The sequence below is a fragment of the Halichoerus grypus genome, chromosome 5, assembly GCF_964656455.1.
Source record: "Halichoerus grypus chromosome 5, mHalGry1.hap1.1, whole genome shotgun sequence".
Taxonomy (NCBI): Eukaryota; Metazoa; Chordata; class Mammalia; order Carnivora; family Phocidae; genus Halichoerus; species Halichoerus grypus.
The window spans coordinates 145,148,277-145,170,312 of NC_135716.1; the positions used below are offsets into that span (position 1 = coordinate 145,148,277).

General features: G+C 49.9%; 2 protein-coding genes across 17 annotated transcripts in view; one reads left to right on the forward strand and one right to left on the reverse strand.

Moving 5' to 3' along the window:
- The window catches only part of IFT25 (intraflagellar transport 25), a 39,361-nt gene extending 35,014 nt beyond the window's left edge, over positions 1-4,347 (forward strand). For all 5 annotated transcript variants that reach the window (XM_036107476.2, XM_036107475.2, XM_078073120.1 and 2 more), the window contains one exon: positions 4,043-4,347. In XM_036107476.2, coding sequence (XP_035963369.1) covers positions 4,043-4,168 — 126 coding nt within the window. In that variant the 3' untranslated portion in view covers positions 4,169-4,347. The remainder of the gene's footprint in view (positions 1-4,042) is intronic.
- Positions 61-21,518, reverse strand: DIO1 (iodothyronine deiodinase 1). Of its 12 annotated transcripts, none has more exons than XR_013448181.1 (6): positions 20,975-21,357; positions 13,767-13,910; positions 8,600-8,799; positions 6,510-7,875; positions 6,339-6,403; positions 1,015-1,083 (listed from the first exon to the last, which is right to left on the reverse strand). XR_013448181.1 is itself a non-coding variant. In XM_078073116.1 (5 exons), exons 1-5 carry the CDS (start codon positions 21,294-21,296, stop codon positions 936-938), a joined length of 879 nt encoding a protein of 292 aa, XP_077929242.1. In that variant the 5' UTR covers positions 21,297-21,359; the 3' UTR covers positions 61-935. The 12 variants fall into 12 exon arrangements, 4 of the variants coding, with proteins under 4 accessions (XP_077929242.1, XP_035963361.1, XP_035963363.1 ...); XR_013448182.1 differs by lacking the exon at positions 1,015-1,083 and having other exon boundaries at positions 5,606-6,403; positions 6,510-6,588; positions 7,788-7,875; XR_013448183.1 differs by lacking the exon at positions 1,015-1,083 and having other exon boundaries at positions 5,606-6,403; positions 6,499-6,588; positions 7,788-7,875.
- Positions 21,519-22,036: the final 518 nt, after the last annotated feature.

The window sequence follows — 22,036 nt, forward strand, 5'->3', positions numbered from 1 at the left end:
GGTGCCCCCCTCTGGTGTCTTTTCTTTCTTTTTTCTTTTTCTTTTTTTAAGATTTTATTTATTTATTTGACAGAGGGAGCATGAGCAAGCGCACAAGCAGGGGGAGAGGGGCAGAGGGAGAGGGAGAAGCAGGCTCCCCACTGAGCAGAGAGCCCAACATAGGGTTCAATCCCAGCACCCTGGGATCACCACCAGAGCCGAAGTCAGACAATTAACTGACTGAGCCACTTCAAGTAAAGTGTCTTTACTTAAAAGGACACTGATCCTCTAGTATCAGTGCCCTAGCCTGACCTCATCTAACCTTTTTTAAAAGATTTTATTTATTTATTTGACAGAGAGAGACACAGCCAGAGAGGGAACACAGCAGGGGGAGTGGGGGAGGGAGAAGCAGGCTTCCCGCCCAGCAGGGACGCGATGCAGGGCTCGATCCCAGGACCCCGGGATCATGACCTGAGCCGAAGGCAGACGCCTAACGACTGAGCCCCCCCAGGTGCCCCCTGACCTCATCTAACCTTAATTACCACCTCCAAGCCCTGTCTCCAAACACAGTCACATTGGGGGTTAGAGCTACAACATATGAATTCAGTGCATAACAGGTGGTGAGAAGGCAGTTGAAACAGAGTGTGACTGAAGGGGATTTCTAGGAGCCCCATTGCAAAGGAGGTAATAAACTTAATAAGAGGGTATTTAAGACAGCTAATCTAAATGAAAGTTGCAGATTGCCCCAGCTTACTCCTCCTCATCCTTCTACACTCTGTTCCAGCAACAAATAAGCCCCATTAAAGAGTGATCAGAAAAGACCCAGAAGGGGACTGCGTTAGGTCATTTTCTCTAGAAACAGCCTGAAACAGGGACTCTTGTAGGAGTGATTTATTGAGTGAGTGCTCTCAGGAAGCAGGATAAGGCAAGGGGAGAAAGTTAATCAAAGAGAGGCTTCAGGGGCGCCTGGGTGGCTCAGGCAGTTGAGCGTCCAACTCTTGGTTTCCTTCAGGTTGTGATCTCAGGGTCGTGGGATGGAGCCCCTCGTTGGGCTCCACGCTCGGCAGGAAGTCCGCTTGAAGATTCTCTCCCTCTGCCCCCCTCCTGAAAATAAATTAATAAATCTTTAAAAAAAAAAAAAAAAGCTATGGCTTCAGCTGAAGTCCCAGCCTGATCCCATAAGGAGCTCTGGATCATGAATGGCACCTGAGAGGTCTACTCCCACCTTGAGGCAAGGGACCAGGACTTTGTATGACAAATGCATCAATCATGGGTCACCTTCAGGGGAACACAACCTCTCAGGGATTTCTGGGTGGCATAGCTCCTGTTGGGGGAACTTCTCAGGAAAAGGGGCATCTGTGAGCCATTAACAGCCAGCATTCACAGCAGCTGGCTGATGGGTGTGTTGGCTTGGTGAGAGGGATCGGGGTGGATCACCGACAACATCCATTCTCGCCGCGCTTCCCAGAGTGTGGTCCCTGAAACAGCAGAGGCAGCCTCTTACCTGAGAACTTGTTAGAAATGCAGATTTCCTATCCCAACTGCAGATCTGTTGAATCAGAAATGCTGCGGTTGGGACCCATGAATCTGTACCTTAACAAGCCCTCCAGGTGATTTTGATGCATGCCGAAGTTTGAGAACTGCCATACTATAGGGAGATGTAACTAGCCACTAAAAGAAATGGAGGGGAAAAAACAGAAAAATAAGGCGGATGCACAACAGATGTTGCAAGAGAAATGAAAGAACACAAGAATTGAGACTAAAAAATAGTTATCTTTTAAAAAGACAAAAAGAGCTAAAGAAGAGATACAAGGATTTAAAGAAAAAATTATAAGGCACAGAAGATGAACAGCAAACTGCCAGCGCTAAGAAAAGAAACAGAGGTAAAGCCACGTAAGAAGCAAAGGGATAATGATGGTAATTGTAGCAGTCAGCATTCAACCAGGAAAACTGCATTTGCTCCAGATCTATATTTAAAGCAGAGAGGGAACGAAGGCAGGGAATTTGTTACAAAATGTTGAAGAGGCAGGCTAGGAAAACAAATAGGAGGTGGGGATGTAACCCAGAGTTGCACCCATGAGCCACATGGCTGTTCTTGGCCAGTGTTGGCCGCTGTTGACCAGGGGAGGCACCACCACAGTTGAACAGAAGCTGCCCCCCACCGTGGCTGGTGACAGCCGCACAGCCACAGGACCCAGTCCCTGCAATCTCTCCAGCCAGAAGCGGAAAAATGGCTTCTCCCTTCCACCCACCTTCTAAGCTCCCACCAGTGCTTCCCACTGGCAGAACCAACCAGAATGCGGCCTTCAGGCTTTCAGCTCCCTGAAATCTGGGGGAGAGGGTGGGCAAATGGGACTGGGTGAGAACCAACAAACTGTATCTGGCGCAGAAATAAACCCAGTTTAAGAAGCATCCGGGTCAGAGGAGAGAGCTTGAGAAAAATCACAAAATGAAATAGAAAAGAACACAGATTTAAAAATAGTTATAGAGGGGTGCCTGGGTGGCTCAGTCAGTTAAGTGTCTGCCTTCAGCTCAGGTCATGATCCCAGGCTTCTGGGATCGAGCCTCACGTTGGGCTCCCCGCTCAGCAGGGAGTCTGCTTCTCCCTCTCCATCTGCCCCTAACCCTGCTAGTGTTCTCTCTCTCTCAAATAAATAAATAAAATCTTCTAAAAAATTTTTTTAAAAATAGTTATAGAGAAGGTAACAGCTATGGAAGAACAGGGGATACAATATACCTGTAATTCTACTTCCTGAGGGAGAGAGTAGGACAAAATACAATAGAAAAGATGTTCAGGGCAACTGAAGAGAATGTCCCTGAAGTTAAAAAAAAAAAAAAGAAGAAGAAGAAGAAGAAGAATTAAATCTTAGGACCAGAAGAGGATATTGTATTTGCCTTAGTTGTTCAGGCCACTATAACAAGAATGCCATAGACTGGGTGGCTTATAGACAATAGAAATTTATTTCTTAGGGTTCTGGAGCCTGAAAGTCTGAGATCAGGGTGTCAGCAAGGTCGGGTGAGGGCCATCTTCTGGGGTTGCAGACTGCTTGTATCCTCCCCCAATGGAAGGGGGCAAGCTAGCTCTCTGGGGCCTCTTTTATAACAGCACTAATCTCATTCCTAAGGGGTTCGCTGCCGACGGGTGATCCATTCAGCGTTCCTCCCAGTCCTACCCTAATACTATCACACTGAGCTTTAGGATTCAGCATATGAATCTGAGGGGGACACAAATCTTCAGACTCTAGCAGTATCACAGGAAATTTTGATATTAAAACAATCAACACTGGAACTAGGTCTTGGTGAAGTTACTGAATCTCAAGTATAAAGAAAGAATCTGACAGGTCTCTAGGCCGAACAAAAGCAGTTCAAGTGCTGGGAGAAATCACTCAGGCTGGCCTCAGACTCCTCCTCTCACGACTGCTAGACAACAGTGGAGCAGTGTCTGCGAATCTCTGAGGTAAAGAGGCTGAAACACAAGAGTCTGAATCCCAGCCAGGGATCCTGCGGGCTGCAGACAACAGACTTGGCAGGTGCAAGCATGTCAGACGTCAGGGAGTACAGCATCCATGTGCCCTTCTCGGGTTTTTTTAAGATTTACTTATGAGAGAGAGAGAGAGAGAGAGCAGGAGGGACAAGGGGAGGGGAGAGGAAGAGAGAGAATCTCAAGCAGACTCCCCACTGAGCACAGAGCCCAATGTGGGGCTCGAACTCAAGACCCTGAGATCACATCCTGAGCCGAAACCAAGAGTCGGATTCTTAACCTACTGCACCACCCAGGCACTCCCATGTCCTCTTGAAAAAACTACTTGAGACTTTCAGTGCTGTCATCTATATGGCAGAATAGGTATCCTGAATCCTTCTTCAGTTGACACCTAAGCATGCTGCAGAAAACATGTTAACACACCTGCAGAACTTCAGGGCTGGGCTTACCCGAAATGAAATTGTCTGTGGCCAGTTTAGCAGAATGAGAGTCCAAACCTGCTGAGTGCCCTGCACAGTTCTTTTCCACCTCTGCCATGCGAGTTTCCCCACAAATGTCCTTTTCCCTTCCTGTGCTCTCCAGGTTCCCATCGCAGACTGTGGAAGGCCTGGGCTTCCTCGAAGCCCCAGCCCAAATGCCACCAGCTCCGCCAGGCTTTCCCAGACCTACCCAGCCCTGCAGGATTGCCCTCCCCTCTGTCCTCCCTGAGCAGTGAGTCTTTATGTCAGCTCTCCCCCATCATACTCGCTTTTAATTATGGTCATTGCCATGGATCCCTCGTCCCCCTGTGAGGTTAAGCGGGACCTTGTCCATCTGTGCATTACTCAGCACCCAGTAAAGAATCAGTGCTCAATGAATGTCTGAAGCATTAAACTGAAGAGAATTGACTTGGAAGGCTTGGGGTCTATTTTAACATTCTGAAAACTCCTCAGTTCTAGCTACTATTGTTCACTGAAAACCAGGAGCTTTCTGTGCATTTATAGGCATGAATCGGGGGGACCATCTGAGGAGTGATTCAGAGGAGCGTGGGCTTATCCGCTGTCTCCTTTTATGGAATTGGGGCTTAGGAAGGACAGGGCTCAGCTGGGCTTCAGCCCCACTGTTTGCCCAGCTCCTCACTCTCAGTGTACCCGCACAAACCCACGCCTGCGTTGCTTTGGCAGGATGAAGAATTTTTATTCAGTGTCCCTACTGTCCTGCCTTCCCTCCATCTCCCGCTCCCTGAAAAGGGGGCCCAGGAGGCAGTTGTGGAACGACTTATAATAATAATAGTCAGCACGTCCATGGCATTTTCTCCAAGGCAGGCACAGTTCTGAGTGTTTTACTCACAAATCCTCTAGGCAGCAGGCACGACTAGCATCCTATTTTATAGTTCAAGAGACCAAGGCAGCTGAGCCACAGTCACATAGCTAGCGCGGAGCAGAGCCAGGATTCCGGCTGCAAGTTAGAGATGGGCTTTGAATCTTAGCTTGTTACTTACTGGTTCTAAGACCTTCCACAAATTCAGCTCTGAGCCTTGATTTCCCATCTATAAAATGGGGGTAATAGTCTCCTCTTTGCGATACATAAAGATTAGATGACTTAACTATCTGAACATGGGTGCCTGGTGGATGATTAATGATAAGTTTTTTTAAAAGAATAAAATAGTAACATTAATAGTGTTAACATTGTAGCAACAAAGGCTGAGCCAAGGAGAATGTGTTTTCATGTTAGAAAAATGTCTCCCAGGGCGCCAGGGTGCCTTCGGCTCAGGTCATGGTCCCAGGGTCATGGGATCCAGCCCCGCATCGGGCTCCTTGCTCTGCAGGAAGCCTGCTTCTCCCTCTCCCACTCCCCCTGCTTGTGTTCTGTCAAATAAATAAAATCTTTAAAAAAAAAAAAAGAAAAGAAAAATGTCTCCCAAGTCTATTCTTTTCTGTCATGTTGTGAAGGTAGTTTGATTCCAATGTGAAACATTCTTTAGCAGTTCCCAAGACAAAGGGACACTTGATATGTAACCCACGGAGAATGAATGTTCTTCCCACCAAATGAGACGCTTCCAAGCATATGGTAATTTTGCTGATCAGATTACACTGGGCTATAATGCAAGATAAAATAGGCTGACACAAATTGGAAAAGAAAATGTAAAGATCACACCAAGCCATCTCAAATAGCCTGAGATAGTTTAATCATTCTGTATTAGCTTGCTGCATCTTAAAACATTTTCTTTCAAATCAAGTCACAGCTGTGTGTGCTTTAGGCTGTGGCCGTCATAGACAAATATGAAAAGAAGCAGAGTTAAAACAGATGAATACCAATGGTTATCCATTAGTCTGATGTAATCTAACACAAATGACCATTAGGAGACTTGCAAAGAAATCAGAGAAACAATTTTGAAGGCGAGCTTCTGCATAAATGAACGACAGCTTTCAATTCCTCATCTCCGCTCTCTAAACAACCGGCATTCTCCCCATGCTTGGGTCTAAAAGCCAGTTTAGTATCTTAGATGATCAAGTCCATAAATGGCAAATTGGGGAACATGAATTTGCCTACCATAAGGACCGCCATATCTGAACACTTGGTATCAGAGTGGCTGGAGAGAGATACCACACCTCAGCAGGAGGCCCCGGAGTGGGGCCTCTCTCACGTGGGGATGTCATGCGATGAATGTGGTCTCCACTAGTGGGGGCAGCGTCGAGTTGTATGGTCTTTAACATTCAGCTTACTTGCTGCTTTTTTTTCTGATTACAATTGTTTGGTTAGAGCAGACCAATCTGAGCTAGTGGTTCAGCAGGGGACAGGAGTCCAGAGGTAACCGCCAACCTGGGCTGGGAGGAGAGCCAAGACTGGAGGAGCCCTCCTGTTGATCACCTAGAACTGGGGAATCTTTCCAGACTACCTGTGGAGCTTTTCCAGAACAGCACGAACTTCCTCTGGATGGTAGTTCCAAGGGCCAGATTTACCCTGCAAGAGACATGAATCAGCATTCCCAGATTTCCAGCCTGCGGGAATAGGTAGGTCTGGAGCTGGGTTGAGAGCACAGGGCTAGTGATAGTTACGTGGGACTTGCCAGAATGGTGTCGTCAATGGCAGAGGCAACCGTAAGGTGGACGAGATCACCCAGGGAGAGGGTGTGGAATGGCACCAACCTGTAATGGGCAGACCGGACCGAGAAGTACGAGGAAAACCAGAGGCGGTAAAGTGAATAGTTTCAAAAGGAGAAAGCTTATACAAATAAGCTGCTCTTCCATAATTAGACCTGCAGACAGGCCTTATCTTCTCTACCCCTCACAGCAAGTTCCAGCCATTCTAAATCAGACCCACCTCTGCCTCTCCAGTCCCAATGCCTTAGTTCAGCCCTCTTCATCTCCTACTTGGGCAGCCGTCCCACCTCCTGACTATCCCCAGTCCTCAGTCCCTGCTTCCTCCAGTCCACGCCTCACCCAGGAGCCATTGATTTTTCTAAAATACAGATCCAGGGGCTCCTGGGGGGCTCAGTCGGTTGAGCTTCTGACTCTTGATTTCAGCTCAGGTCATGATCTCGGGGTCCTCGGATCGAGCCCCACATGGGGCTCCACACTCAGCAGGGAGTCTGCTTGGAATTCTCTGTCCACCCCTCCCCCCACTCACATGCACGCATGCTCTCTCTCTCTCTAATAAATACATTTAAAAAATAATAATAATAAAATAAAATAAAATAAAATACAGATCCGATCATGCCTCTCTCCTGCTCAAAACTTGTCAATGGCTCTCCTTTGTCCTAAGAGGTAGGCTGAAATCCTTGGTCCAGAATGAGACCCCTGTCACCTAAATGCCCCCAATTCTCCATTCACACGCTGCTGTAACATGCCTCAGTGCCTTTGCCCACCTTCTTCCCTATATTTGCAATGCTTTTCACTCACCCTGCTCATGTGGCTGGCTTCCTAGCCTTTAGGCCCACACAATTGTCACCACCTCTAAAGAGCCTACCCTTCCTCAGGGGTCAGGAAATTTATCATCTGAGAGCCAAGTCTGTCCTGATGCGTCACACTCATTTACCTCTTGTCTGTGCTGATTTTGTGCTGTAACAGCAGGATTGAATTGTTGTGACCAGGAATTTATTTGGCCCACAAAGTCGAAAATATTTACAAACAGGCCCTTTGCAGAAAAGATCTGCTAATCCCCGCTCCGGAGTCTCATAGTACTTGGGACACTGGGCAACTGTGTGTGTGTCTTCCTTATCCCTCAGACTCCAAGTAAGGGGTGAGCCATTTTCAATTCATTCCTGTGTTGCACGGGGCCTAACCCTGCCGGCCTCCATCATGCCATCTTAGAGCCACGTCTCTGGGGAGGAGAAAGGAAGAAGGACCTGAATCCTTGTGCTGTGACCCCTGGCACCTCGGGGATTCATCTGCAAGTCGTTGCTCATTTCACTGCAGAAGTAGGGCCAGCTTGACCTGTGGGCAGAGGAGCAGCCTCGTGGTTGGGCTTCCTGGGCTCTCCAAGGTTTGGAATCCCTTCGGCAGCTATAAAACGGTTTCTGCCCTCTTAGGGGAGGCCAACGGTGCCCAAGTGACCAGAGGCTGTGCTTTCATCCCCCACCCTGGCCAGGCTGGAAGCCCTAAGCGGGGCACAATCACCAGAAAGCAAGCCGGGACTCAGCTCCTGCCTTGAATCCCTGCTTCAGCATCTCCAGCTGCCCGTGTAGGGTTTGTTCTGCTCCCGCTCCGACAACCCGCTCCAGGTTCAGGCCTGCCTCAGACCCTCCCACTCCTGGCCCACCCCGTCCAAAGGATTTAGAATTGGAATCAGAGCCTTGTGCAGTGTGACCTTGGGCAAGTCAATGTCCTCTGAGCGTTGTTTATGAAATGGAGACAAGCTTCTCTCATTCAGCTCCAAACTGAACTAGGGCTGGGCCAGTCTTCTGGGTTCGGAAGGCAACCAGAGGCTGCAGCTCCAGTCCAAACTCTAGGGACTTTCCTGTGCATTATTTTACCCCCCCGTGAGGTGGGGGGGCTGCACCTCCCTTTTGCAGAAGAGGAAACTGAAACTCCACCCGAGGAGAGGACTTGCCCCTGGTCACATGGCTGGTAAATGGCTGGGCGGCGACGGGAAGGCAGGTCTGCCTGCTACAAAGCCCTTTCTGCCCGTGCCCTTCCTGGGCCCTGTGCCCCTGGTCACCTTGTAGAGGATCCTGCCCTCCTGGAGCACATAGAGCCTCTCAGGCAGTGCCGCGTAGCGCTGGCTGCTTTGGTTCTCCATCGTGTCCACCACCACAGGGCACTGGGGGCTCCTGTCCAGCAGCAAGCGGGCAGCCTGCAGGCGGTCCTGGAGATTCCTGTGAGTCCTGATGTTCACGTTGTTCTTAAAAGCCCAGCCATCTGCAAAAGAAGAGATGGGCAGTGGGCCTCACAGGCAGGGCACGTATTTCCTGCAGCTTAAATACCCCCATCCCCACCCCCTTTAACTGAGGGTCCCAGATAGAGAAGCCCTTGGCCAGATTGGGCCCAGTTTCCTATTATGGGTGAATGCACGGGATCACATAGGGAGTTACTGACTGATCCAGAATGGAAGCCCAGGGCTCCTGACTCCTAGACCTTGGCTCTTCAGCATGGGAGAGTCCCCTGGGCCAGTGCTTCTCGAACTTGAATGTGTATTTGAGCCACACGGGGACCTTGTTAAAGGCAGATCCTGATTCAGTCTGTCTAGGGTAGCACTGAGGGTCTAGCTGCCGCCCAGGAAGCCAAGGCTGCTTGGTGCCTGGACCACACTCTGCGAGGCAAGGGTCTAGAGCAGTAGTTCTCTGCCCGGACCAGCAGTGTTGGTGTCACCTGGGGGTGTGTTGGTAATTCTTAGGCCCCACCCTAGACTGCCAAGGAATGGGGCCCACCAATCTTTTAACAGCCTTCCAGATGATTCTAACAACACACCAAAAGTTTGAGAACTACTATTCTAGCGTCTAGACAACCTCCCTCTTCTAATTATTCTCCACCAGAATGTTCTTTCCAAAGTGCACATCTGACCATGTGACTCTCCTGCTTAGGTCTTTAGATGGCTCCCTATCATCCTCAGGAGAAATCCCAAGCTCCTCAGTGACCTGGCCTGTCTGTGCCGTGTTCCTCCAGCCTCTGTTCCAGCCGGGTGGGTGAAACACCTGGGATTCCTTGACCCACAACCCCCAAGCTGCTTCTCACTCCCACCCTCTTCCTCACGGGGCTGCCTCCACCCACAGTGTGAGCACAGGACTTTCTCTCTCCTACGACTTCAGCCACTGCCGCTGACGTTAGCTCTACGGACAGCCTCACGACATCTGCGCCTCAGGGTGAGTTCAGAGCCAAGTACAACTGCTAGCCTGACAACCACCCTTGCTTTCCACCCCTAAGAAGTATTCCCACCTCCTGATCTTGCTACCCTCTAACTCATCATCCAAAAATCTCTGACAATGATTACTAACACAAACTTTGATCAGATTTTTTTCTCTGCTTGAAAACCGATGACAGGACCAGCTCCTTAGCAAACATGTAGTGATCCCGGCCATCTCTCCCGACCTGCACTTCTAGTCATGGCTGCCGGTCCTTCCACATCTCGCTGAAGTGACTCCTCCTCAAATGCCCCCCCCTTCCCTATGTCCTTACCGTCTTTTCCATATTGGAGACCCCACCTGTCCTTTTAAGCTTCAGCTCCAACACAGGGCTTCTCAACGTTGGTACTGTTGACGTTTTGTGGTGGGCGTGTCATCCCGTGTGTTACAGGATGTTGAGCAGCATCTTTGGCTTCTACTCACTAGATGTCAGTAGCACCAGCACCCCACCCTCCCTTCAATTTGTTTTTGACAACCAAAAACTTCTCCAGGCGTTGCCAGATGTCCCTTGGGGGACAAAAATCAGCCTCGTTGAGAACCACAGCTCTAGCGCCCTCTCCTCCAGGAAGCCTTCCCTGACATTCTCAATTGTGTGTTATTGGGCAAGCTCTTGAAATCTCTTTAAAGTCTCAGCTTCCTCATCTGCTAAGGGGTTAATAGGACCAACGTTGCAGATGCCGGTGACATAACTTATACAGAATTCCCGGGACTCTGCCTGGTTCACAGAAGCTGCTTCAAAAATACTGGTTTATTTTGCCTGACTCCCCCAGATACCAGCCAGGTAGGAAAGAACCTGGTTTTTATTCTTTACCACAGGTATCCTGCTACTTTGCTCTGGAGATGCCCCAAGCCAAACCCACCTAAGGCTGCTTAACGTTAAATGGAAGGGGATTTTCAAATGGCCTCATTGGCCAAGGTGCCCTTCTGTTACTTACAGGAAGTGGTACTCATGTTAATGGGCTGAAAAAAAATAACCATAAAGTGCTACTGGCCTTGCCCTTCTACTTGCCCCATTTCTGGGGAGTCTGGGCCCAGCTAATGTGGTCTTGGGCTCCCTCGGAAGCCATGTGATTTGTGTTTACAGTAATAGCTGCCTCCCAGGGTAATAGAAGTTGGTTAAGTCTATCAGCAGAAATGACTCCACCTCCTCAATGCTTCAAAATCCCCTGCTCAGAAACCTTCCTCCAAGAGAAACCAGCTCTTGGGAGAAATTCACACCAAGTGCCTGGCCACAAGGTAAAGTAACTATTACCTGCCCCAAGACATCAGAACTTTGTAGATGACAGTAAGACCAGCTTACCTTTGTATCATGTTTAGGCAGTCAGTCTTGTGCAACCATTAGCTCCTTGGAGCTTCACAACGACCTCCTAGGGGCGGCCAAGCTGGGATTCTCCCCCTCATCCTGCAGCTGAGGACACGAAGGCCCGGAGAGGAGCAGTGACTCACTTCCCCAGCTTTAACTGTGAGTCCCTGCGAGGCGGGAACTGTGTGTATCTTTGGTCTCAATATCCCTCAGCCCAGCCCAGGGCGGGCACAGAGCAGGTACTCATGAAATATTGTCGAATGAGTGACTCTGTGGGGGTGGTGTTGTCATCCCATTTCACTGTCCCAAAAGTGGGCATGGAAGGTAAGTTGCCCAAGGTCACATGGTGGAGCCGGGACCCATACTCATGTCTGAAACTCCGAAGTCCATGTCCTTCCCACCACGCCTCGAGTGCCTCCCCATAATTTACCTAGACAGACATGTGGCATGTGGGAACCTGATTTGGGCCCCAGGCCCCAGACCTTGTGGGATTGGTGGACACTGGCTCTGTGCATTTGAATTCTGCCGGGTTCAGGTTTTTGTCTGATTGACAGAAACAAGTACCCTGAGGAACGAGGTTGTTGGGTGGGGGAGAAAAAACGCCCGAACCAGGATTGGCAAAGCACAGAGGCAAGAAACTGGTCTGTGTCAGAACAGGGTCAGGAGGTCTTTCCTCATTGGCTTGAGATAGTCAGCCCTGGGTCGAGGAAAGTTTCATCCTGGGCTGACTCCAGGAGAAATGAGTCAGGAGACAGGTATCAGGACCAGAAACAATGTCTGTGACGATCCACCCCTCTCGTTGCAGTTTACGGCTCGTTCCTTTGGAGATTAGAGCTGGCTCTCGTGACTCCAAGTGCAGACCCTGGGCTGGCAGGCTTAGCATCACCTGGGGAGCCGCCCTGCTGAGGCCCCCCCCCAGGTCATTTAAGCACACGTTAGAGTTGGAGAAGGGCTGGCCGCTGCAACGACATCCAGGCATGGTCTCTTCTCGGCCCTGATGACCACAGACCCCTGAAGGTGCCCAAATTCTTTCTGTAACTCATGGCTGCTACTCTCCCAAAGGGGCGTCTGCCCCAGAGATAGGCTGTGCTCGCATCTGCGCTGTTACCTGTGCTATTTTCGATTGTATTATGGAAAAATGTTAAAGTACATGAAAGTAGAGAGCACAGTATCATGCACCTCTGTGTAGCTAGGACGCTAAGCTAATCTTTCAGGTGGCCCCCAGAGTCTTCATGAGGACAGAAGCTGCCAGTTAAGTGAACACTGTATTAAGTTGAAAGAAGGTCTCAAACCTTTGGGTGCAATAAATCAGGACGCAATGGGCCTGGGGTGGGGCCCTGGAATATGCGTTTTTAACAAGCCACCCAGGTGGCTCTGATGTCAGGGATCCAGGGAGCATATACTGGACCAACTTTGCTGATAGTGAATAGCAACCTACACTTAACAACACACGGATAAACCGGCAAGGCTAATATAATACTGGCCTAAACCCACTCATCCAACTTTTGCTGAGCTCTGATTCTGGGACACGGGCTCTGCCAGGTGCTGGGAGACAGACGAACCTTGTGGGAGATGGGCAAGTAAGTGACACTTGTCTCACTCGGCCACACGTTACTTCCTGCCTTCTTCAGTCTTTGGGTTTGAGAGTTGGGCCACTCTCATGGATTCAATCCCCTTGAAAATTGGGGAGAGAGGGGGGTGTCTGACCATTTTGTGAAGTTCAAGGGGCTTAGACCACAAGCTGTAGGAGTTTCAGGGAGAGCTCTCCCGAACAGAGCTGTCCCGCAAAGGAACAAGATTTCCCGTGAAGTAATGAAAATGTGTGACCACCTGTCAGGGGTGAAGAAAGAATGCCTGCCCCCGCCGATGAAAGCTAGCCTGGGGCAGGGGATCTCCAAGTGTGGTCCCCAGACCAGCAGCTTCAGCATCACCCAGAGCTTGTCAGAAATGTGAATTCTCAGGCCCCATTCCAGATCTAACTGATGAACTCTGGGGTGGGGGTGGGGGGCCCAGCAGTCTGTTTTAACAAGCCTTCCAGGTACTTCTGATGCTCACTAAAGCTTGGGAACCATCGACTGAGATGAACCACAGTGTGACCTTTGAGCTTGGAGAGTCTTAGGAGGGATCTCACATGTAGTTACAGAGCAGTCATTTCACTTGTGACGTTTCAGGTCTAAATTCCTCCTATTAGCTTCTCTCCCTTGATTTCCCTATTTATCCATTCAAAATTGTTGGGTGCTTGGCCAGCTGGACCTGTCCCTCCAGGTTTTTTTTTCCCCCCCAAGATTTTTATTTATTTGAGAGAGAGAAGGAGCAAGGGGAGGGAGGCAGAGGGAGAAGCGGACTTCCCGCTGAGCAGGGAGCCCTATGACGACGTGGGGCTCGATCCCAGGATCCTGAGATCATGACGTGAGCCAACGTCAGACGCTTAACCGACCGAGCCACCCAGGTGCCCCCTCCGGGTGTTTTGCTCTGTGTGCCAGGTTGAAAGCACAGACTGTAGGGTTAGCAAGTGGTGGGTAAAGGCAGCAGGGGCTGAAAGACGGCAGGTACTCACTCAGTGAAGAGCGGCTCTTTCCCTCATTCCTCTTCCTCCCTCCTCCCCAACCTTGAGCTGGGGCTTGGGGGAAGCAAGGGAGAAAGGAGAAGGTAGGAAGAGGCAGGGGCAGGAATTCTCTCTGTACCTGATGCGTGTGCTTCTTCGATGTAAATGATGAGGAAGTCTGCTATGGAGCAAAAGTCTTCAGTAAGTCTCTTGAATTGGTCAAATTTGAAAAGAAATGAAGGTCAGGTACAACTTCCAAAATTCAGCACCAGTGGCCTGTTGCCTGAAACAGGAATGGAATCATCAACGACCAATCCTCTACACACAGCATTGAGTTGTCAGCACCATTTTGCTCCAGATGCTCTCACTTCTATTACTTTTATTTTCCCTCAAAGATGGAGCCAGGCCATAGAGGGGGGGGCAGGCAGGGCTGAAGCCTACAGAGCATGACTTAGCAGAGGCTGGAGCCAGTTTGCTCCTCTCCACAAGGAGGGGATTTTATCGGGGCGGGTGGGGGGTGCTCAGTGGACCACCTGCTGCCACTAAGTGGTAATTAAAATGGGAGTCCCTCTGAGGCAGTTTATAAGGCAGGCACAGATCTGTCTTCTCATGTGATGAGATTAGTATACTGCAAGGTAGGCAGTTTTTCTCCTTGTTTACAGGCTTGCTCCGGGTCACACAGCAGGTCAAGGGTGGAGTTAAAATTAATACCCTGACTTCTAGACTCTCAATTCGGAGCTCTTCTCATTCAAAGCACCTGTTTCCTCATTCACAAATGGATATAATAATACTACTTACCTTATAGGATTGTTTTGAGGATTACAGGTAGTACGGATAAGGGCTTAAAATGGTGCTTGGCCCGTAGTAGATCCTCAATGAATGTAAGCTGCTGTCAGCAGTTATCTCATCCCTGAGCTAGGACGTGGGACAGGCAGCGAAGGGGATGCCACAAAGGGGAATGAAGGGTAGGGGCAAGACCGGTTACATAATTTGCTGGCTCAGTGCAAACTGAAAATGCTGGGCCCCTTGTTCACAAAGTGGGGGGGAAGTGCCACTAAATATATGAAAATAAAAAGATCTGCTTCTGTGGTCTCTCTCTTGCACTCACATTTTCTAGGTACTATTTTATGTCTCACTCTCATGGACATAGGGATATTCATAGGGCAAATGCGGCCCCTCACAGTCACCCAGGAGCCCCAAAACTCAGTGTGTACGTGCCTGTGTGACTGTGGCCACCGGCTACCAGCTTTCCTCTCCTTCCAGCCAGCAGACCAACACACGATGCCCCAGAGAGGGCATGGTGAGAAACAGCTAGACATTTCCCCTCCCCACATGCCCACCACCCACCCCACAGGGTTTCACAACCGCCACTCAGAGATGCTAGGCTCCTTGGTGGGGGTGGGGAGACGGGCAACAGGCTTCTCCCACCACTTTGCCCCAGTCACCTGACACTGCCCCCTGGCGCTGTCAGGCCAGGATGGGGACAGCCGCCTCCAGGCCCTGCCACGAGATGCGGCAGGCGGCACACACCTGACCCCAGCCTCTCTGTGCCTGTGTCCAGGCCCTCTCTGGGGTCAGAAGGTGGCGGCAGTCACTGGGAGGAGTGGGAAGGAGGTTGGACGAGCCCTGAGTCTGAGGGTAGAAGAGCGAGTCGTGGAGGACATGTCCCAGGGAGCAAGAAGGCTGTGGGAGGCCAGGTCCTGCACAAGCCAAGGCTCCAAGTCCCTTGGCAGGTTCCACTATCCCATCAGGCTTCCCTTATAAAATGCAAATGCCAAGATAAAATGATTAAGGATTTCAAGACAGCTAATGCAGAACATTAAACTTCAAGCACAGGGCCTTTCCCTGTGTGATTTACTGGTCCCACACCCATGAAAAACCAGCCCTGGCTGGGAGCCTTCTGCAACGTCCCCACCTTTGATGGGGAGTGGCCTTCGGGAGCTGCCAACACCTGGGGGGTTCCCCGTGGCCGGAGTGGACATGGTTGAGGCCTCACCTCACATCTGGTAGCACAGGAGGTCATGCCCTGTGACGTGGCCCGTTTTATCCCCAGGCTACTTGTCACCCCTCGAGGGTGGAGCCTGTTCCTCATTCACCCTCGTGTCCCCCAGCACACTCACATTCCACCTACAAGCATTTACGCAGCACTTACAGTGTGCAAGGCTCTCTGCCACACACTGCGGGGTGGGGGCGGGTGCTTAGCAGAGAACAAGGCCAGCCGGGCTCTTCCCGCATGCAATTTGAGGTCTGTTCCATGGCAAAAAACAAGTAAACACATAAGTGTGGTAATTTCAACTTGTGATAAGTGTTACGAAAGAGGCTATAAAGGAATGACCTACTTTAGACAGGTGGGTCAGGAAAGGTCTCTGAGGACATGCCATTTAACCTGAGAAATGAAGGATAGCAAAGAGCCAGCCATGGGCAAAGGGAGGAGGAGGGCATTCTCCAGACAAAAGGACTCTAACCTGTACAAAGACCCTGAGGCAGGACGAGCTTGGTGTGTTCAAGGACCTGCAAGGCCACTACGACCAGAGCCAGGCCTGGGGAGGGGGTGCGAGGTGGGGGAAGGGGGGTCGGGAGAGGTAGGACTGGAGAGGCAGGTATGGGCCAGGGGAGGCAGGCTCTCCTATGCCTTGGTGAAAAATCTGGATTTTATTCTAGATACAATGGGACATCATGGAGATATAAAGCAAGGATGGTGGATATTTGTTGCAATTTTGGCTGCCCAGTTCCTAACCATCCTCCCTAGTTGGAATTCCCTATTTTGTATGCTATTAATGGGAGAGTACGCCTCTATGGAGGAAGAGGGGCCAGGTCTGTTCTTTGTCCCGAGCAGCCAAGGCATAAGCAGTGGCCCAGTCTGGGCTGATTGGACCATCCCATAGAGATCTTAGATCCTGGAGTCACTGAGACGGCAGAATTCATCCATGGCCCAGTGGCAGCGCTCCTGTCAGGGATGGTGGGGTCCTGGGGGGAGGGGGTCAGTTCCCAAGGCAACCACAGTGACAGCAGCATCCAGGCCTGACTTTTAAGGCTAAAAGACAGTCCAGGCCCAGTGCTCCAGCTGTGGTTGATCCTGGGGATCTTGCAACACATTCTTAGTGCATTCTTTTGTATATGTGTGTCTGTGACTAAGAAAACCAGAGTGCGTTTCTGTGGCTTGCAAGCCAGAACCAACTCGTATGGTAGAGGTATATAATGAAACATGGTCAGATTTACACCTGAAGATCACACTACGGAGAAAGGCCTGAGGATGGGAACAGAAGTGGGGAGGATCCAGCCAGGGGCCCTTGGAGCAATGCACGGGAGAGAGAATGGGAGCCTGGGCTAGGGTGTGGGCAGCGGAGAAGGTGAAAGAGGAAACTGACAGGACTTGCTGATGGTGTATTTCCTTAGTTATACCCTCACCTCATTGTGCAATAGGTTTGAAGCAGCCTATACATATAGTCAAAAAAATTTTTTTAATGAAAAAAAAATCATGCCCTCTGGGAGGCACAGAACAGGAGGGAAAGATGGAAAACAAATAAAGTGGTCTTAAGGTCCCATGCATTCATCATAACTGAACTTATATTTGACTGAGTTTCCTGGTGGCCAAGTAAAGAGAGAAACAATTGACTGTAATAGAGTCTTCATTTTTCAGTACATGAGGAGAACGCTGGCCAGGAAATAAAAAGCTCTCCTTGTCCTTGGCTCACAGATTAATCTCTTAGGAGGCACTAGGGGGCACTGAGTGGGCCTCAGTCCCTGTTGGATGATTACACTAGTCCTCGCCCATGTGACAGGGCTGCCCAGGCCTCCTCAGGGTAGGCTCAGAGGCAAGTCAAGGCCAAGTGCCCAGCCACTGGCCTCCAATGACCCCAGAGAGTCACGCTTTAGATAAGAACCCCAAAGACTTAACGTCAGGACCAGTGCTAAATATTAGCTATCTGGAATTTTGCTTTTAATTGGAAAAAAAAAATTCAACACTCACTGATTAGGAAACTGGAAAAGACAGAGCCATGTGTTTAATTATTTATAGTGTGGTTGGGTGCAGTGATCAGTATGGAGGGCAAAGTTTAAACTTAGTTCCCCGCTTTCCTGATAGCAGAGAGGAAGGATGGGTGCAAGGGGTTGACGGGACAGAGGACTGGCACTCTGCCTGTGTGCACAAGCCACGGGGCAGAGAACACCATTCCAGACATCGGGCTAGTGCTGTCAAGTCCATCTTGTCTGTAGAAATGGGGAGAGAGCTCTGTAGTAGCTGGACTTGAACCCCCCATCATGACCTCCAGGCCAGTAAATTAAGGCCTGTGCCAGTCTCTCTCAGCAGAGAAAGCCCATTTATCATTGCTAGATGACACCTCCCGGGTACACTTGGGGAGATTTTAGAAGATCATAAACAGGGACTGAAATAAATCTAGTTTCCTATTAACTCCCAAGTACCTAGAAAATAAATGATCCAGACTTGCCTTCTACCACAACATACCAGTTAAACACCAGTGTTTTGCTCTGCATGTGTGTCTGGGAGTGTGTGTAGGTCATGTGTGTACACATGTGTGAACACGCAGAGGATAGAAGGTGGCTGGGAATTCCGCTGAGCCTCTGTTGTCTTATCCAATAATAAGAAGTCCACTAGCTGAGAGTCAGAAGCCACAAGTTCTAGTTCAGGCTCTACAAGAACTCGCCATACGACTGACTCTGAGCAAGTAATTTACCTCTCTGGGCCTCTGCATGTGAAAAACGAAAGAACTGCTTTAGATTATCCATAGAGTCTTCTAGACCTTCTAGACCTTCTGGTCTGTGGCTGTAAAATCAGATTTATACTCAAAGCATACATCAGAGCTTTTTAGTGGCTGATGGGTTTCCAAAGCAGTTAGAGGATCTCTTTCTATTAAGCAGAACTGATCATTGTTAACACCCTGCTTGAAAATCCTTCTAGAATTCACCAATACCCTCAGGATGAAGTCTACCCTCTTCAGTAAGACACAGAAGATCCCTTAAACGCTGGTCTCTGATGATGTGTCCAGCCTCATTCTTCACCAGCTTCATGCCCCCCCCAGCCCCAATTCTGCCAAAACTGACCCACGCTCCTCCACATCTCAGCCCTCTGTGTTTCCTCTCCTCTGTCCTCCTCTGCTCCCCGCTCCCCTCTTCCCCACCCATCCCAAGGCTTCACTGCCCCTAGACAATCAGCTCACCATCCTCTTCTCCAAGAAGCCTTCCTCTGACCGCCTCCCTACCCCATCCCACTTCTTCCAGAACCCTCTGGTTCCCTCTCTCACTACACCATCTCCCCCTCCAGGCCCTGAGATTTTCCAGGGCAGAGACCAGTCATGTTGATGTCCGTACCACCAGTATCTATTATTTCAGGACCAGTCAGTACCATTATTTCTGGGTCAATAAGCCAAAAGCCAACTCTATTTTACAGGTAGAGTTTTGTCTCTTGGTCTCCCTCTCTTTCTATTCTTCAGTCTAAGGAGCAATAGCAGGGAGCAGAGACAAATAGAACAGTCTTTAAAACGTAAACCGGTCCACTAAAAGTGAACAGTTAAGAGAAGCAAGTACATTCTGTGAACTGCCCTGAGCCAAGTTGGCTTTCATGGAACTGGTCACTAGATCGGTATTTGGCAAACTGGCCTGGTTCTAGCACAGTGCTTGGCACATAGTAGACGCTCAATAAAAGTTAGCGGTTATTCTCATTGCTCTTGTTATCATGGTCACTTAGTGGATGTTGAATAAAAGGAGGTCATTTGTGTCCTGCAGTTGTAAAGTCATGAGCAGAAAACTCTTGCCCTGCCCTCTGCTCGAAACACTTTTCCCTTCCCAAGCTACAAAGATCTTTCTCATTTTTCAAGCCTCATTCCAAAACCACCTCCTCCAGGAAACCTTCCAAGCCCCGCAGGCAGACTTTATACCTTTACGGCTTCCCCTGTCTCACAGAACTGTGAGGATTTGTTTATGACATCTGTTTGTTCGATGAAACCCTAAACTCCTCGAGTGAAGGAGCAAGCTCTTACCTAACTCTGAGTTCCTGGCATCTAGCTAGGGGCCAGGCACAGAGGAGGTGCTCAGGAATGTTTGCTGAGGTGCACTGGAAAGAACGAGATGAGGAAGTCCAATTCTGGGTCTGACTTGGTCACTCACTGGCTCTGTTCTCTGCCTCTCAGTGTTCTCCATCTCCCTTCTAAAGTGAGAGGGTTGGATTAGGCCAACGTTTCCCAAAAGGTGTTCTTTGGAACCTGGGTGATGATAATGGGCATTTCCTCAGGTGGAGAGTTAGGGGTTGTGTGTTAGGAAAATCAGTCAGTGTTTTGTCAGTTTTTTCAAGTTTTGCTTGTTTTTAAGCTTCAAGGCTTCTCAGAGCTTTTTAAATACTCGTGTGCTCTCTGAATTTCCAAGAGGAGGGTATGGTGTACGTGGTTTCCCAAGCTATTTCAATCAGGAAACTCAATGTGGTAAAGCGTATCTGTGGGATGTGGCTTCCAAAGAACATGCTTTGAAAAACACTAGATTAGCCAACTTGCCTCAGGGACCTTCTCTACTCTATCTGCTGGGTCTAGGTGCTGGGAATTCAGAGGTGAATCAGACACAGTTCTGTCATGAGGCTCCCCATCAGGTGGGAAGAAAACACTTGTGCTTGGCAGCCAGATGCTGGGTGGGAAGAATCAGAGTCTGAGGAGAGGGGCAGATGCAGAGCCATGAGCCCCAGAGAGAGAGCACGTGCCTAGCTGTAGGGATCCAAGACGGCCTCACGGAAGGGGGGCGGGAGAGCAGGCCTTGCGGATGAGGGGTTTTGGACTGTGGGTGATAGAGGGGAAGAGCCAACAACATCAGCAAGGTAGAGAAGGGAGAGCACAAGGGACGTGCCAGGCTCAAGAGTTCATTTGGAGGCTCGAGCTGAGGGGAAGCCTGTAGGTGAGACCGGCAAGGGAGGCGGGAGTTGGCCCAGGGAGGACCTTGAGCACAAGGCTGGGCCTGGGCTTCATCCACGGGCTCCAGCTGCATAGTGCATGCAGGCCGGTGAGGGCAGCAGACATTAACCAAACACCCCCACACGTAACTACCTACCAGGTCAGGCGCAATAAAGAAAAGTTGAGGACGTTAAGCCTGAACGAGGGGCTAAATGAAGAGTGTGTAGAAGGAGCTGAAGGCCAGTATGGCTGGCTTGCGGGTTAAGGGCCTGGGAAGGTGGTGATGCTGCTCAGAAGAACAGAATCTAGAAGTCCCAGTTTCAGGAAGTAAGAAGAGGACAAGAAACCAAAAAAGGAGCAGCTAGAGTAGGAGAATTCAGGACTTTCCCACCCACCTCCCCACCCACCTCTGCACCCCCATTCCAAGCACATCTCAAGCTCGTAACCATCTCCTGACCTTGCATGAAGTCCCAAATGTGGCACCTCTGTCCTGAGAGCCGGACCACAGGGCAGTTGGGGGCCAGGCCCCCGGGCTCAGTCCTGTCCTCTAGTCGCTGCCATCGGACCTTCAGGACAAACCAGAAATACTGCATGCTGTAGAAGGTCGGGGCCCAGTTGTCATAGGAAAAGTGGGGGTTCTTCTCATTCATGGCCAAGATGTGTTGCTTGACTCTCTCGGGAAACAGTATCAGGAACACTTTGCCCATGGCCACCTGCACGGCCACCTGCAAGAGGACCCAGAGCCTCTTCAGCCACAGGCCTGGCCTGGGCAGCCCCATCTCGGCACAACCAGAGCCGGCTCTGAGGCTGGTGGGCAGAGAGGCTACAGCTAGGCAGTACTGGGCGGAGCTGAACAAAGGTGCAGGGTGGACGAAGCCAACCCGGGACAGCAGGAAGGTGCCAGGACAGAAGGTGTCTGCCTTCCTGTCAATGCAATGGAAAATTCCAAACCAAGTGCTCAAAGGTCTGTTATAATTATTATCATTTCTGATCCTTTGCCTTAACCTTTGAGAGATCCTTGGGTTGGGAGACTGCAGATCTTAAATCTTCCCTCTGATAAATTTTTAAAAACAATTATGTAAAAAGATCACACTTAAAGGGACTCTGTGGCCCTTTAGAAAGGCTTTATTGCAAGTAAGTTCTAATAGTAATGATTCTTTTAATAATGTAAATTGTTCCTTTACGAATGAAAGATGTTTTTCCCACTCACAGCTTCTAGCTGGTGGTTGAGTGTTTCTGGAGGCATGGTCCGACCCAGAGGATTTGGGTCTGGTAGCTCCCCAAGCAGAGACAGAGCTGGGCCATCCCCAAGAAAATCTGGGCCTGAGACTCCCTGTAGTGTGTGTGTGTGTGTGTGTGTGTGTGTGATACCTACAACACTCTGCACTCAGCAGTGTGGCAGTCTAGTGTGGGGAAGAGACAAATAAACAGAAAGTTATCATTTAGTATATTAAGCACAGAAACAGAGGATGAGTCAGGGTCTGCTAGCATGGAGAAGGGCACTCAAATCTGTGTAGAG